The sequence below is a fragment of the Vanellus vanellus genome, assembly GCF_965231255.1.
Source record: "Vanellus vanellus genome assembly, chromosome: 3".
Classification (NCBI taxonomy): domain Eukaryota; kingdom Metazoa; phylum Chordata; class Aves; order Charadriiformes; family Charadriidae; genus Vanellus; species Vanellus vanellus.
This window is the reverse complement of record NC_138907.1, coordinates 36,963,946-36,981,112: the sequence shown is the minus strand read 5'-3', so window position 1 is coordinate 36,981,112 and position 17,167 is coordinate 36,963,946. Positions and strand designations below refer to the sequence as shown.

The window sequence follows — 17,167 nt, the reverse complement described above, 5'->3', positions numbered from 1 at the left end:
AAAGATGATTAGTCTGAATCCTGTCTTTGGTTTTACCTATTTAAAAAAATATGGGGGAGAAGGAAGGGCAGTGTTAACCATAACAGAAAACATTTAAAAGTATCTGAACACTGAGATACTGTTTGTCTGCAGCTCTGAGACAATCATCTGCTGTGTAAGAGCATATGCCATCATATGGACTTCTAGCAGGCAATTTTTGATCAGCTAAGACCAAGAAACCGGTGTTGGCTGGCATTGCTATCAACTCCCTGCATAAGCTAAAGTTATGTCATAAGCTTCTGAAAATCTGTCTTAGAGACAGCTGAAAAATGTTTTGCAAACGTGTAGGGAAATCTAATTCTTGGGAGCAGTCGCTCTCCCATGTAGAACTATGTCCATGAATGTGCAGCGACTGAACAACAGCATCAAAAGAAGCAAGATTTAGCAGAAGCAGCTCCTTAAGCTCCTTATGCTGCAGAATTTTTTTGACATAGAAGGAAGAAAATGGTGCATAGTTAGCTTCTTGGGATGCAGTTCAAGCTCCTGTGAAGGGTGACAGAGCTCCTGTTAATTTCAGTGCTGCCGAGATTTCCCTCTTTACATCAACAATGGAGTTGGTCAGGATATTGGAGTGGGATGAAAGCTCTTTTTTATATGCTCCTTGCTTGTAGCACTAAGTAATTCCTGTAGAGTATTATGCCATGAGGATGTCAAGCAAAACTTCACAAGATAAATTCTTGTAAGTGTTGAGTAAATTATGGGAAAGGTGATTCCATGGAAGTAGTAATCATGCTCATCATGCGTGCTGCTGCATTACTTGACACACGAACACTAAAGTTTTAAGCTGACATTTCAATAATAAAAAAAAAAACACCAACAACACCAAAATTTTAAGAAAGAATTGATGTGCAGCAGGGTCTGCTGACCTTGAGTCTTGGTCACTTTCTAAACAAGAGGAGCTTTAAAAGGAAAAAGTGATCAAAGCTTCAATTTGATTCTTAAGTTGTCAACCGGTTTACCGAAAATACTTTTCCTCTGTTAGTTCACAGACTACCAAAGCTATGTGATCCATGGCTGCTTGGAGAACAATCCTACTTTGGAGAGATCTATTGCTTTATTTAATGGCATCTCCAAATGGGTCCAGCTCATGGTTCTCAGCAAACCAACACCCCAGCAAAGGGCAGAAGTAATCACAAAGTTTATCAATGTTGCACAGGTAAGTCCTGCATCTGAGTCTTTTTCCTCCAGTATAAAGTAATAATACAAATAGAGATTGCAGTGAACAAATGGACTGGATGCTCTTTGTGCTGTTTTCTCAGTGAACAGCCTGTTCAACATCACTGCAGGTTATTTGTTCAGGTGTGGGGTGTCTGCATTTTTTAACTAGCAGACATAACTATAAAATAATTTTTCTTTGTTGCATTCTGGTTGACAACTGTCACTATTGTGTGTTTCTTGTGGAGCTAAGCTAATTCAAAAAATTTCAAAAAAGAAATGCTGAACCATTCTGTTATGTCCCCTGGTTTAGTGATTTCTGCTTTAGCAGTGACAGGTTGTCTCCTTTCGCTTGTCATGTGTGACACTGGATAGCTGCCATATGTATTTCCTTGATTTTTAATTATGCATGATCAATATCTCCTGCAGAAGCTCCTTCACCTCCAGAACTTCAACACACTGATGGCAGTTGTGGGGGGTCTAAGCCACAGCTCTATTTCTCGCCTAAAAGAAACTCATTCTCATCTGTCTTCAGAAGTCACAAAGGTATGGTGGAGTCCAGAATATAGACATATTGAGCGGAACATCACCTCTTTGAGGTCTGATGAGTTCTGCAGTGCAGGTGTCTCACCAGCACAATACTTGGATCATGGCAGGTCATCCTAAAAAGCACTTTGGTTGCGTTCCTCGTGGTGGAGAAGGATCGGCTCATGGAGATCCTCTTCTTGATTCCCTGTGCCAGAGAGGAAATTAACACTGATGCATCCTGACATGAGCTGTGGTCATTTTAAACAAATTAAGGATATGCTATGAATACTTTCACAGAGACTTGTTTCTCTGACTATTTGTAGGACTGGAATGAAATGACAGAGCTGGTCTCTTCCAATGGAAACTACTGCAACTACCGCAAGGCTTTTGCTGACTGTGTTGGCTTCAAAATTCCTATTTTAGGAGTTCATTTGAAAGACTTGATTGCTGTCCATGTAATTTTTCCTGACTGGATAGATGAGAACAAAGTTAACATAGTGAAAATGCAGCAGCTTTCCATCACCTTGAGTGAACTGGTTTCCCTGCAAACTGCCTCTCATCATTTAGAACCTAATATGGATTTGATTAACCTGCTAACTGTAAGTATTAAGCATATTTCCGTTTACTTCAGTTATTCAGATGTTGAATGTCAGTAGGAATGTTCATATCTATAGAGATAAGTGCACATTGTTATTCCAGTTTTGTAAAAGAAAAGGGAGAGAATACAAACCAGAAACAAGTTCACATGAGGTGTAAGTCAGAGAGAGTTGCATTATTGTAGTATGTGATGGCTGGAAGCAGCAAGAGGATTGTTATCAAGTAATTATTTTAAGGGAGCAGAAGGAGGGCTGTGGTTGTGGTAGGAGAAGTAAAAACTAAGTTCTGACTACATAGAATTGAGACTTATATCTCCTGTGCAAAGATCGGGTGAAGTGTTGTCATGGACACACAAGTGAAATTCCAACTTGGCCATCACTCTGTTCTTGCTTCCCTGTGCTTTTTGTGCAGCACAGTACTCTTTCTACCCAGTAACTAAAAATGCTCCTGAATGGTGTTAAAGAGTGCCTGCAACCCCTGCTCTTTCCCCTCCCCTTCTCCCTTGCCAGTGGCTTCATTTGCAGAGGCTTGAAACTTGCACACACAAATTACGCATTTCAAACCAAAGGAAAGTGAGATTTCAAAAAGGCTGAATAAAACTTTTTTTTTTTTAAGTTGCAACTGGCAATGCTAAAATTAATTGTTTTTCAGTCCCCTTTTTGATATGTAGACAACGACTGTAATTTTAATAAATACTACACTTTATTTCAAAACATACTGAATCATGGAGCCTGAACCATCACGCCAAATCCTGATTCTATTGAAATTTTGTCATTTTAGCACTGGTCTTAACTGCAGCAGTGTTTGACCCAACACCACAGTTTGTTCAGGTCACAGGCAAAAACCAGCATCTTGGAATTAAAGATAAAACCTGTGAAACTTGAAAAAAGGAATGCTGTTTTTTTTAAGCCAGTTGATTTTGCAAGCAAATAAAAGCCACCTACTCTCTGAAATACCTCATGTTAGGTAAAGGGTTCTCTTAATATGTAATCATTTTATGCTGTTTCTGTTCTTGTTATTTAACTTTGTCTTTCAGATCTCTGATCCTGACTGAAAGAAAATCTCTTTGCTTTGCTTTCCTTAAATCAGTAGAATTCTTTAAAAAAAAAAAAAGAAATTAGAAGTAAGCAGGGTCTGTGTGTAACTCAGGCAGATTTCAGGATTTTTCCAGTGTTTATCTTGTTGAATAGCATGAACTTCTCAGAATTTACTCCCTGGGGAGGTGGGAACCAAATTCCAGCTTTTCCTCAGTCAGGTCACGGGCTTGAGGTGACTCTTCTTACCTAGCTCATTCTAGGTAAATGACTTAACTGGAGGTCATTGGGCAGGAGCTTTGGATTTTTTTCCTTTTATGCTTTACTTTAAAATGCTCAAAAATGTGCATATCTAGAAATTAAGCGGAGATTGTAATTTGCAGTGGATTTATGCTGGGACTGATCAGGTACAGAGGTTTACACTTCAAAGGCTGACAAATGTAAGCCTGAGTTTGAAGCAACCAAGACAGTGTAGATATACCTGTGGCTTCATTGTGATGAGCAATGGGAAAGTTTGGGGGACCGTGAAAACCTTCTCCTGTTGCACTTTGTATGGAGCAATCTGGGAACAAGTCCTAATCACCGTTAGTGGGACAGGACAGGAAGGTACTGTGTATTGCCCATTGCAACACCCACCTAATTAAAATATTAGACTATAAAGGCAGATATTTATTACCTTGTTTTGTTTTAATAGGAATTGAGAGGCACCTTCCTATCTTGTGCCATTCCTTCCCTCCCTGCTTGTTTCTGAAATTTCACAGTTTCTTACAAGCTTGGTTGTGAGTAGGGGGAAGTGGAAACGCAGGTTTTAGAGAACTGAGCAATAAGAAACTGAGTCCAAAAGGGCAGAAATTAGACAATGTGAAGTGAGACATGGAAGCTGAACCACTGCTGACATTTTCATTAGCTGTTCTTCTCTCTTTTGGGTGACAGTGTGCTTTCCAAAAGGAGCAGAAAGCTTCAAATTTTTCTAAGACCTTGCAGATTCATCCCCATCATTGTATTTTTCTTTTTTTTTATTTTCCTTGGTTTGTTTGTTTTTAGCAAAATGATATGGATTTTATTTATATCTACATTAATACTTAATTCAGTATATTTCGTTTACCAGGAGAAGCAATTGAGTACGTGACAAGTACTTTTTCACTTACTATTCTTTGATGTGTTAATTCCTAATATAACTGTATTGATTTTGGTTACAGTTGAGCCAATCTGATTGTAAATAAAGGAAGCTGCATGCTGCAATGTTGATTCCAGACCTGATCATGGGTTAAAATTAACTTGTGCTGCTTTTTACCTGTTAGCATAATTCCATGGTGGTACCTTTCAGTAATGATGGAGACAGCCATAGGTATCCTAGGTAGACAGCTGTGAGTACCCTAAAACCTTTTAAGGGCAATTCTGTCTTCATAGTAGTCACTGGAAGTGTAGTTGTGAGTCAAGTAGATTGGGTAGTGTGGGAGTTTTGGTTTAAGATGGTGATTCCTGGAAAGGATAAAACCAAATTTCTACAAAATGTTCCTGGACCTGAATTTTGGTACATCTCATAATATTATCAATTTTCTCACTTTTCTTCCAGCATGTAGGTTTGGTCCTCATTTGTACATATGAATACATGACAGTACTTTTTTTTTTTTTTTTTTTTTACGGTGGTCTCTGGAACAGTAATAATGAACTTATATAGCAGGTGAAATGTTTTTGTTAATAAGTTTTAAATTATAGGCTGGGGTCAGAGAAGGAGGAGAAGAAAGCTAGGATTGCAGCCCAAAGCTGACAAGAACTGACTAAAAATACTTGACCTTGTTACGTGCAAATGGTCTTTTAGCAGATTTAGCCTCCCTTGCTGCCAAAGTCATCCTCAGTTTTCAGACCCCGAAGAAATAACTCTTCTATTTATTGCTAGGTCTTCCCTCTCTAATGTAAACTGTAAAAATTTTTCTCATCTTTAACTTACTTATAGAAACTCCCTTTCAAAACTAGTAAATGTGCATAAACATGTAGAGTGCTTTAGTGCTTTTCATTTGCGTGTGAATCTGCTGACCCAACTATTTGTTCACTTCTGCTCTTTTCCCATTAAGCTGTTTCTATCCAGGCAGGCTTTTAGTAGGTGTTTTGACCTGATAAGCAATGTGTAAATCTCTTGCCTGGCCTCCATCCCTTGCAGTATTGCCTTTTACACCACATTTAGCAAGTGCTAACAGCCTGGCCTCTGCTGCTTGACAAGTAAATCACTGAGTGCTGGTTAGCTAGCGCTACAACTTGCGCAAAAAGATAAAATGGGTATTTCATGGACTAAGTGGGCATGTGAGAATTTGCCCTGGTCTTTCTTTTCCTCAGTAGTGGATGCCTGTCTGCTATGGGGGAGCTGATACCTTTGAAGCATTTTGGAAGTGGTGATGGCTGGGGAGACTGTGTTAAGAGCTATGAAGTGAGAGCTGGCTTAAAAGCTGGGGCAAGGCCTTGCTAGTAAACTTCAGGCCACTTGGTCAAGGATGGGCATTTTTCAGGTGGTGTTGTTTGTATAGACCTAACGGGTGAATGGAGAGAATTGAATGTGCTACAATTCAGCTCTCAGTGGGCTGGAGTGTGTTACACAAAGACGGACTCACATCTTAGTGCATGCTTGCTCTTAGTCTGTGCGATTCTTCCTCCCTTCCTGCATTGCTGGCCACACTCGCTCCATCTCCACAGACTCTGTACCCAGTTCTGTACCAGTCCCTGACATCTGAAACCTGGAGCTAAGAAGACGCAGTAAAAGAGGACCTGAGCATGAGCCTAGCGGTGCACCAGAGAGTAATAATTGTTCTAATGACATTTTCGTCATTAGAAAACTTACATTTGGTGAGAATGCTTAAGGGATTTCCTTACCTGCTGTGCAGTATTTCCACATTGTTTTTGTTTCACAACATGAATAAAAGCCTGTGGTCAAATGTTTCATCACTTTCTGTGGATTGGAAGAGGATCTCAGTCTCTCAACTAGTCTACAGTGTATTTATACTAACTGCATTAGAACTTATTTGGTGCCAGCATTTTTCCCCCACTATTTTTAGGTCTCAACAGCTATTTATCTAACCTGTTCTGAGAATATATGCAAATGACTGGAAAGTCCCAGTCATTTTTACAGTCTAGTGAAGAGAATGAGAAATATCTAAACAATCAAATTGAAAGTCACCCTCCCTAATTTGTGTTCAGTAAGTTCCACTTACAAAAAAAAAAAAAAAAGCTGTGCTTTTCTGATCCCTCCTCCACCTTCCTCAATATCCCCCCAAATTGCTTGGAAAAATAGGACAGCACTGAAAGCCAAATTAGAATAGAAACTGCCACCCGCTGTAAAGATTGTCCTAGGAAAACTCAGAGCGATACAGTAAATAAAATGTAAAATGAGAGCTTATATAACTGCATAGTCATCATGCTTGTAAATTTTTTGCTAGTATTTGAAACTTCTGTACTAGAGAATACCTCGTTCACTGTGTGCTTACGCATCGTGCCTATTGAAGTTATAACCACTGCTTATGATGAGGTCAGATAGTTCAGGGAGGGGGAGATACAAACTTCCTCATACTAATGCATTTCCACGTCCAAATCCACACCCTGCTTATCTGGCCTGCTGAGAGGACTGTGCTCTTCAGTAGGAACTGGCCAAGACCTTTTGAACTAGTGATTCCTCTGTCAATCCCAGCCTGACCTAATAACATCAATTGCTTCAACTGAATTCTGCTTATTTTATACCACCCAGGAACCTAAGAATACGGTCACTGAATAACTAAATACATATTTGTTACAGCAGTTATTTGATCTACATTATCTTTAGGACAGGTCCTTACATTCCCCTGGGACAGCAGTGTGCCGGCTGCGCGAGGGAACCTGCAGGATGCTCAGGCTTTCACTGGTGCCCATAACCAAATTACAAAGTGCAAAAATCAGCGTAGTGTTACAGCTAGACAGAATGAATAATGCATAATCCAGACATCTCGAAAACAATGTTCGCTCTGGGATGTGTACCTATCTTTGGAAAGAGCACGACTCCTGTCTTACTGCACAAAATTCTGCCTAAAAGAAGCTGGTTCCTAGAGGTGGTTCTGCAATACGGTGTTGATGGTCCTGCTTGTTACTCATCTGGCACTTCAGGGTCTCTAAAAATAACCTTCTGTCACAGTCATTTAGTCAGTAGTAATTCTATCTGCCTGCTGGGAAGCATCCTTTTAACTCAATCTTAGCTTAATTGGGGATTTGCAAGGTAGATGATAACGTCAAATCATGTCAGTTACTCCAAAGCCGTTTAATGTAGGGACATAATCACAGGAAGCATGCAATGCTCGTTTCCTTTCATTGCAAAACATTAGCCACAGTGTTGATTACTTTGCTCCTTCATCACTTCAAGCAAGGAGGATTTTAATGCAGACCTGCGCTGGCACAAGACCACAGTTGCCAAAGTAAAACCAAGCAAATTCATTTTACTTTAAGCATGTTTATGCCCCTTCTTTTTTTCTCAATAAATCCTCTGGGTAAAACAATGAGAACATGGAAGAAAAATCTTTCATTTATCTAAAAACGTAAGCTGAAAGGGAATTTGCCTCACTTGGTGAGACGGGATCGGCAACAGGCCAAGCTGGGTGAGAGTAACTGGGATTGCTCTTCATGGAACATTTTGCTGCATCAACAGCAGTGATGAACCTGGTCTGCCCCTTGTGGGCCAGTGTCTGTGGTCAGCTGCTGCCCAGGGCTTTCCAGAGAGGCTTTTGCTGCATGGGCTGATCTCTGTAGAAGATCAGGTACTCTGACCCTTCTTCAGATTCACAAGATTTGACCAGAACACAATCTGAAGTACTTCCAGCCTAGCCTCTATACAACTCCTTTCCTGCAGTTTTTTTATTCACTAGGTTATTTCTTTGAGATCTGTTGTGACCATTGAACTGCTAGAAGAATATGTTTTGCATAAGGGTGGTCTTTGGTGCCAATGTTTCACTTTGGTGAAGGTCAGTACGCAGCCCCTTGCACTTGACATGTTTGGGTGCAGATTGTGACAGCCTCTAAGTACAGTGCCTGGTCGGATCAGTATAGGCATGAGCAGCAGCGTGTGCTCACCAGCATGCGTTGGGTTACGTTAGCTCTGTGGAAAGCTGCAAGCAGCTTTGGCGTGTATCCTGAGCTCTGAGTAGCAAAATTTTTTGTTTATCTTCAGTGGGAGGTATACCTCTGCTAACAAGCCTGGCATAACCAACCCAGTCTAATAAATATTACCATTTTTTTTCTCTTTCTTACACGTAGCTGTCCCTGGACCTCTATCACACTGAGGATGATATCTACAAGCTTTCACTGGTGCTGGAACCAAGGAACTCCAAATCTGTAGGTCATCTTTTACTGCATTTTGACATATTGCTTATTTTGTCTGCATGCAGCTGGTTAAACTTTTAACTGACAGTTAACGTGTTTCCTTATTCATATTCACATAAAAGGTTTTAGTGTGTGTGCTTGTACACAGTCACTATTTATAGGTTTTTGTGCATATTGGGAGAAGTAAATAGTGAAACATGCCAGACTTCATTATTAATTGTTTTCCAACAAAACCTCTGCAAGTCATGGAAAACATAGTTCTGCTTTATGTGAAGATATCCTTTGTAAGTTTACATCAATTATTTATTGCGTGACCAGTACTTCATTTTCTGGATGCTGGTGCTGTTATATAAAACAACACTGAGTCCAAAGATTTGTTTTAGGTAAGCCGCAGCATTAGCTGTTGTGTTTTCAAAACTGTTTGCTTATAAAAGTCTGAGAGTATAGATAAATCTCCTAATTAATAGTTGAATTTCATTTAAAGCCTTACTCTCTCTTCTGCTGCCAAAGTCTGGGTACTCTTCTTCCCTCTGAGCACTTCATCAGTCCATTAACATCCTTATTACCTATCATATCCAGCATGTGATTCTTTCAGGCTGAGCTCTTTCAAGTTTGACACCGGCAGAAACTAAGGGTGGCTGGAAATGCTTAGCAGGGTGTGAGGGCAGAGTCCAGCAGTCTGAGGTGATTCACTGCAGTGCTTTTTACGTTTTTGAAGTATTCTTCAAAGCAATCAAGGAAGGCAAGCCCCTTAATTTCCAAGTGTAGTGCTTTTCTGGGTTTTAAGATAGTTTATCACACTTGGAGACCAGTTTGAGGACTATGTGTGTGTGCACTTTTAGTGGTAGATGATGAGCAATAGTAAAGAAGCTATTGAATATTTCTACAGTCAACACTAACTCAGTTTGAACACCTGGAATTTCATTACTGAGTCTCCAGTCCCTGTTGGATATGATTTGACCATAACAATTCCCATTTATCACAGTCATTCTGGCTCCCTCGTGCTCCCATTACTGCCAGCAAAGTTGCAATTGTTACAGCTCTATGTTGTGGAAGGACTAATGGGCCACTACTGTAAACGAAGAAAATTATCACCTTGCTACTTTGATCTCCAGCCTGAGCTTTAAGAAGGACAAAAGTGATATAAACAGTGCTGTGAACTTTAACAGTACCCAGCAATTGTGGGAGACTTCTGCATGATGATCAATGAATAACCAGTGACATTGAGCTGTTGCAGCACCCTGATGGGTAGAAAGCTACAGCTGAATCGACAGAAGCCGGACTGTTTGAAGCATACTTCTCTTTGATGGAGTGCCAAAGCACACAAGATATTTTAGAGGGGAAAGAATCTGTAGAGCTTTTGTATGTGGAAAAATTTGTCAAAGGCAATGTGACAGTGTAGTTATATCCTTCCAACTGCTCCTTCATTTGTTGTTGTACGGGTACAACTCCCATGCAGGTGTACTGCAGAGGAAGTGCCTCCGGCTGCTGTGGTTGTTTTCGAGGCAAAAGTGGAGCTGATCTGTTACCATATGAGCCTGCTGTCAACAGGGACTTGAGCAAGACTTTCATTCTCCTAAAACTGGGAAGAGACTCTTCAATCACTGTTGCAGCCTAAAAAAATTCTAAAGACTGACCATCTGTAGTATAGCATCTCCCTGTCACGCTGTCCTGCTTTTTCCTGTGCATTAATTACCTTCTTGTTGGGGGTTTTTACTAGTACAGCTGTTGGCTAGAATACAACTTTGCCTGGTACAGTTATGCCACTGAAGACACACTTACATAGGGGTTTTGCTTCTGAGTAGAATTTATTTCCATGCCAAAACACGCAGAGGTTTGCATCCATCTGAAAATGTTTTTTAAATCTATGACACCATTATCCCTGTGCTGGTGAAACAGACAGGAGATACAGGCCACATCACAAACACCATGACAGATGTAGTGTTTCTGAACGTTCAATAAATTCAGCTTGGTAGTCTCTAGACACTGGTTAGTACCTTTCCTCATAGCATGCATTTCAAATACATAAATAAAATTATGATTGTTCATATGAGTCTATGAGAAAAATAGGAGGAACCAACATTTCCCTTTGGTTAATGGACAGTAACATGAAGTTTTCCTTGCAACTTGTCAAAAAACATAAAAATTGAATGAGACTTCAAATGAAATAGCCCAGAAAATAGAGGAATGCTCCAGTCTATTCAGTCTCTTTCTGCCATTGTGCACTTAGACCATCAGGAGTTGAAAGCTCTCTGTGAGGACTTGGTAGTCTAGCACCACTCTGACATTTTAATACGGATGCTTTAAGTCCCTTTAAGAATTTCTTAAGATAAGAAACATCAAATTTCTTCTCTGACCACAGAGAACATCAAAATAACGACATTACATGTTATCATGTAACATGATGTCTTTAAAAGACTGCTGCATTTCCGCATATTTTTAGAGCAAAGAACACTTCCCAGCATGTTGGTCCACCACTGTGTGGTGACATTAAGTTTAGGATTAAAAAATTCTGCAAGTGCTTTTGGCATATAGAGCTGGATGTCCAGGTTCACTGTATCTCCTGTTGGAATTGAATTCTGTGGATATAGGGATTTTTTTCTTCCTTAAATTTACCTGTGCAGATTTGTATGATGAGTCAAGAGCCACTGAGGAACTGATAAAAGCTGTTCTGACAATTGAATAAGGAAAAGCCAAATGATAAAGCAACCCACTAACACATCCTTTTTTTTTTTCCTTACCAAACATGGTAGAGCGTGACCTTGTGACCATTTTTCATCTCAGTGTCAAAGTCTACAATACCTTTGTTATACACAATAACAACTGTTACATTTTTAGATAGCTTAATGATCTCCCTCTTAACTCACACCACTTAATAGAGAGACAGATGGGACCCAGTTTTCTTGCTCATTGGCCTTCTGAGGCTGTGGGTCATCTTGCTTCTGATCCAAACTATGGTGAATTTTTTCTGCTTGACACTGCTTCACCTGCTGGATGTCCAGTGGCAGATATAGGAGAAGGCCAGTATGCCTTGCAGCATTTTTCATGCTGCCTGGTGGGTTTTGAAGTGTTACCTGACTGTGTTCAGGTTTGTCCTATATTTTCTACTTGAACAAACTGAGCTGCGTGCCAGAGCTTCTCCCAAAGTACCGTAGTGGTGTGGAGGGAGTCGGGCTGCATGCTCAGTGCATCCAGTGAGCTGTCAGCTACCGTTTCATCAGGACCAAGCTGTTTTCAAAATAAAATAGTCTGCCTGGTGTTATCTGGAGAGGAAGTCAAAGGTTAGCGCCCTTTCTGCTCAGGCTGCCTAAATGAAATAAGCTGTGCGTCCTGGCACATCTCAGCTGGAAACCGGTGGGATTGCTGAGCACAATTCTGCCCTGCTCCTGCATCCTGCCCTCTTCTTGGTGCCGCACAGAGCAGGAGCGTTAACTTATTCAGGCCGCCGCAGTGCAGTCCCTCGTGTGGCTCCTGGGTACGGTCCTTCTGGCAGGGAGCTGGAGCCAGCCTGCGTCGTGGTGGCAAGATCCTCGGGGGCTGTATTGGGAAGGAGAAAAGCAGGATTCTGGGCTTATCCATTTCTGATGCCCACTTTGTCCAGAGACCCTCCTTCCTTTCCTCTTCCTCCGAGTCTCATTGCTGTTGAACCCTCCAGAAACAGCAGTGAGGAAAGTCTGCTTGGTTTTGCTTCTGAGTTCACTTGGCGCTGCAGCTGCTAGCATAGCTGCATGGTGCCACAGAGAGCCCAACTGAAGCTATTAGTGGGGTAGTTTGTGGTTGTAGCTCTGACATATGCAGCTGCTTTTAATGGGAAATTTAACTTCGTAATTCAGATTTGAAAATCTTTGTGTTCTGATCCATCTCTCAGCAGCCTACCTCCCCGACAACCCCTAACAAGCCAGTAGTGCCACTGGAGTGGGCATCTGGAGTGGTACCAAAACCTGACCCTACAGTCATTAACAAGCACATAAGAAAGCTGGTGGATGTAAGTATTTCGAAGAATATATTGGCTGAAGAGAACAATAGCTTTGACATTGTCATCACTATAATTAATTTCAATCTTTTCAAGAAATTGTTATGGTTGGCATTAATTTCAGGCATCCGATAACAAATTTGAGCTTTTACTGATACTTTGAGAAATATTTATTTTGTTCCTGCAATCAGTGATGGGATTAGTAAGCATGTTTTGGGATGCAAAGGAGCAAACTTTCAAGAGCATCGAAAGCCTGGCTCCTGTTTAATAGGTTTGATTAGCAAATATAAATTGAAAGGGCAAAGTTGAGTTTTTACAGCTTTAGTCACGCAGTTTATGTCTGGTAACAGACAGCTGGAAACAAAAATACTCAGAAATAAGGAGTCATGCATTAATGGGTCCAGAAAAGGTTTCTGAAAACCCTCCCCTGCACCAAGTGGTGCACTGTGCCAATTTGCAGGCAAAAGACAGGTTTCTTGGCATCTGTATGGTAGTGCCAGGTGGCCAAGCTCTCCAAAAGCCACAGATCAAGTCTACTGCTCAGGACGGTATACCAGAAACTGATTAGGAACTGATTATCCAACATGCCAAGGTTAAAATAATATTCCTGTTCTCTAATGAGCCACCTGAGAGAATGCAAATGCTGACTAGCAAATTCCCTGTTGGTAGTTGCTTTTCCAAGAGTGATGATGGGTGGGAGGTACCGTGTCTGCCCTCTGGGTAGCTTCCACCTGTCATTTGACTGTCCAGAGCATATTATGTACGATAAAGATAGCACTGGCTTGGTATCGCTTTAAAAATTTGGGCATAAGGTCATGGACAATTATAGCTGGGATCTTCCAGCTTCAGTTTGGAAGGTAAAGTGTTAGGTAATGCAAACAAACCCAAAGACTACCAGGTTCCTTTGGAGAGACTGAGCCCTGCTGTGTTGGTGTGTAAGGGACTTTTAGTGATGTGAGCAGCATGCAGAGGAACTAGGAATGTGTTTTAGATAATGAAGCAAGATTTCCTTCTGCTTTTTGCAAATTAATAACTAAGTCTGGGAGGAACTGTTAAATTCTGACCTTGTCTGTGTTACAGAACATTAATTGGGGTTATAGTGTTAAGATAATTTAAACTAAGTCTTCAGTTCTCTCACTCAGACTTCAAATACATCTTGTATTTTACTTTTTGTACATGCTCTTTCTTAAAAAAACTTTCATTTTTCTCTTAATATGGGATGCAAGAACTGCACATGCTGTTCCTGTGTTGCTTTTGTCAGTGCCATATGTGTTGATGAAAAACACTGCACATCCAAATCTCTCTTTGATAATTTGTTTAAATAGGAAGTCTGTCGCAACTCCTTAGTCTTTCCAGAATGTGCTTGGTGGGGGGTTGTTCTTGGTTTTGCATGTAGGGGAGATGTGGTCCCCCATTCTACAATTTTGGCCTTGCTTGGGACATATGATCTTGAGATCGGCAGGATTAGAACACGGTTTGGGGCTGTTATGGATACAGCTTACCAAGAGGCTCATACCACTCTGTACAGCTGTCTTAGTTTTGACAGTCTTTGTCATTTACTAGCTGCTTTGAGTTGTGCTTTAATGCATTGGTTTTATAACTAAAAGTGTTGAATAATACTTGGGTTTGCATATTGATTACTTGACAATGTATTTTTGAGGTCTGCCAGTCATTGGTTACAGATCATTTGATAAAGGCTTAGAAATTGCCTTCAGCACATTCTCATTGCAGTAAGGACAATGCCTTTCAGAGGTCTCAGTATATTAAGTTCTTGTCTTTGCCAACCAAATCTTAATCGAATGAGAGAATTTGTGCTTTGATATGTGTCTTTCAGATAGTCATGTTGACATTGACATGCATGTTTTTCCCATTAGCGTCACAGGTAGCTTTAACGCCCCTTAGACATCTCTGCAATCAGTAAGAGAGAATATAGCAATTCCTTAGCAGCTAAGGAGGGCTTCCGTCACTTTATGCAAACTTTGATATTTGATCCCATGTCTGTTTTTATTTATTGGTAAGCTGGGGGAAGGTGGATGGAGGGAAAAGTTGTTAAATACAAAGTACTCATGATCTGGGTGTTGAAGTATTAGTAAACAAATCAGATTGAAACAGTGTTGTGGCAAAGCAGAGGTGACCAGCTAAAAGAGAAGTGAAGCTAAAAACATCTGACATACTCATGGGAAAGCTGTTGTTGGGTTGTTTTTGTTTTATTTCTTTTTTTGTGATTAAAAAGCATACTTAATGAAGCAAAAGGAATATGTCACATGGGCAGAATTTTAGTGACATTTCCAATCAAGAAAAATAAAGCAAGAATAATCATGTCTGAAGATGTGTGGAGGACCATCACTAGATAGATACTGAGGTCTAGTTTTCTTTAAAAATTAGCCATTTTTCCCCTACGATCAAATAAATATGCATATTGAAGTACCGAATAGGAACAAAAGGAATAAAACAAGGCAGCAGAGCATCTGATTAGTAATGTTGAACATTAATTTACATGCATATATAAGGTTGAAGAGCTGGTATAGATTCAGGATAGGCTGGATATTAGGACAATAATTTCCTTTTTTTTCCCCAGTCTGTCTTTAGGAACTATGATCATGACCACGATGGCTATATTTCTCAGGAAGACTTTGAAAGTATAGCTGCCAACTTCCCCTTTTTGGACTCTTTCTGTGTGCTGGACAAAGACCAGTAAGTTTGGAGATTTCTTTGTGGGTTTTTTCTTTTCCTTAATTTAAAAACTCATGAAAACTGAATATTGAAGGAACAGTGTCTCCCAAGCTTCTTGGGTCTGACTCCTCACTTAAGCAAATGAAGATCACTGAAAGATGAATTCTGTTCTCATTTAACTTCCTATGCTGTAGTCGGTCCTATAAGACCACTGAAGTTGAAGTTCTGCTTTACCTGGTACTTTCCAAATCTTTTATGCAATGGCTTAATGAGGAATTCCTACTGGGACTGAGTCACAACTGCTAGAGTATAACCAAATTACAGTGGAGATGCTGTACCCAGACCAGGCATCAGACTGATGAAACAAATAGGTTGTGTACGGGACAGGGGAAATGAGTCTATGTAGCAGAGCGAGGGTAACAAATATCCTAGAGGGTATATATAATATATATTTCCTACCCAGTTGGGCTTGATAATTCTTGTTGGCCAGAATCTCTGCGACTGTCAAGGCTGGTGGTCAGCCAGGGGCATAACCGCTTGGTCTGTGTGAGCAGTAGGTTGAGATCCTTCACTTAATGGCCCAGTCTGTGCTCTGATACTGTGAACAGGTGAGAAACCGAGGTCCATGATATAAGTTCAGTGTTTGCTGTTTAATGAAGGATAAGAACCACAAAGGCTCTAAGGGTTTGGTTTTATTCTGCCAGGACTGTTGCAGCTCTTTCAAATAATGTGCTTTATGTGCTGCATGCTTTTTGCAGTGAGAAAATCCTGAACTGTTCAGTGCCATGAGCAGTGGCAGATCTACTCTACTTTTTTTTTCCCTAACAGAGATGGTCTTATAAGCAAAGAAGAAATGATGGCTTACTTTCTGAGAGCTAAATCCCAGTTCCAGTGTAAAATGGGACCAGGGTTTATACATAACTTTCAGGAGATGACCTATCTTAAACCAACTTTCTGCGAGCACTGTGCAGGATTTGTAAGTATATTTTTAATAATAGTATACCTTAAACATTTTCTGTAATAATAGTATCCCTTAAACATTTTTTTTACCCTTTGACTTAGACAGGGTGAAACTGTCTCCATGCATTGCTGAAGTCTCATGGCCAAATATCTCATTGCATTCAGAAGCACGAAACATTTACTCATGTTGTAGCTGTGCTATCTAGTTTTGTTTTAGTGGTTCCTGAAAGCATTTGTAAGAATTACTGCTGTGGGGCGGGGGCAGGGGGGAGAATAAAATTATGTTAGCCAAAGGATATTAGAAACTATATGAATGGCTTTACTTGGTTTATCTTAAGTTCTTTAATTTGGCTTGATTTCCCATGTAAACAAGCTAAAGGGAAAATGGGTGTCTGGAACAGAGGATGTAGATGAAGCAAAAGCCGTTCTTTCTCAGGAAATTGCACATGGCAACATAACTATGTTCATAATTCTCTGAATGGCTGTAACAGCCTTAATCCTTTCTCTATTGAATTAACAGATCTTCTAATTTGGTCAAGAAATCAAAAGTGCTTCCAGCAGTTCTGTACAATAAGAATTTTTTTAATTTATTTGTTGGGGTTTTTTAATTTACTTTTTCTCTCAGCCATAACTTACCAGATGCCACTTATTAAAGTGATCTGTACATAGCTGGGAAATTGGGTTTGTGAACATTTGTGTGGCTTATAAACCTCCTCCAACTTTTCCACTTCAAACGAAGTATAGTAAAGAAAAAGGAATTATTATGATTTAAAAGTTACTTTAATGCACACACCCCGCTGAAATCAAATGTCCACATTTAGACAGCTAAAGCAATGAGGGCAGAGGGTCAAGTCTTCTGCTTACATGTGGACCACAT

General features: G+C 40.2%; 1 protein-coding gene across 1 annotated transcript in view; it reads left to right on the top strand.

Annotated features, from left to right (window-relative positions):
- Positions 1-17,167, top strand: part of RASGRP3 (RAS guanyl releasing protein 3) — a 31,722-nt gene that overhangs the window by 7,402 nt on the left and 7,153 nt on the right. Inside the window, exons 6-12 of the mRNA XM_082481180.1 lie at positions 1,022-1,195; positions 1,624-1,740; positions 2,046-2,321; positions 8,619-8,696; positions 12,553-12,669; positions 15,236-15,351; positions 16,159-16,306. Coding sequence (XP_082337306.1) covers positions 1,022-1,195; positions 1,624-1,740; positions 2,046-2,321; positions 8,619-8,696; positions 12,553-12,669; positions 15,236-15,351; positions 16,159-16,306 — 1,026 coding nt within the window. The remainder of the gene's footprint in view (positions 1-1,021; positions 1,196-1,623; positions 1,741-2,045; positions 2,322-8,618; positions 8,697-12,552; positions 12,670-15,235; positions 15,352-16,158; positions 16,307-17,167) is intronic.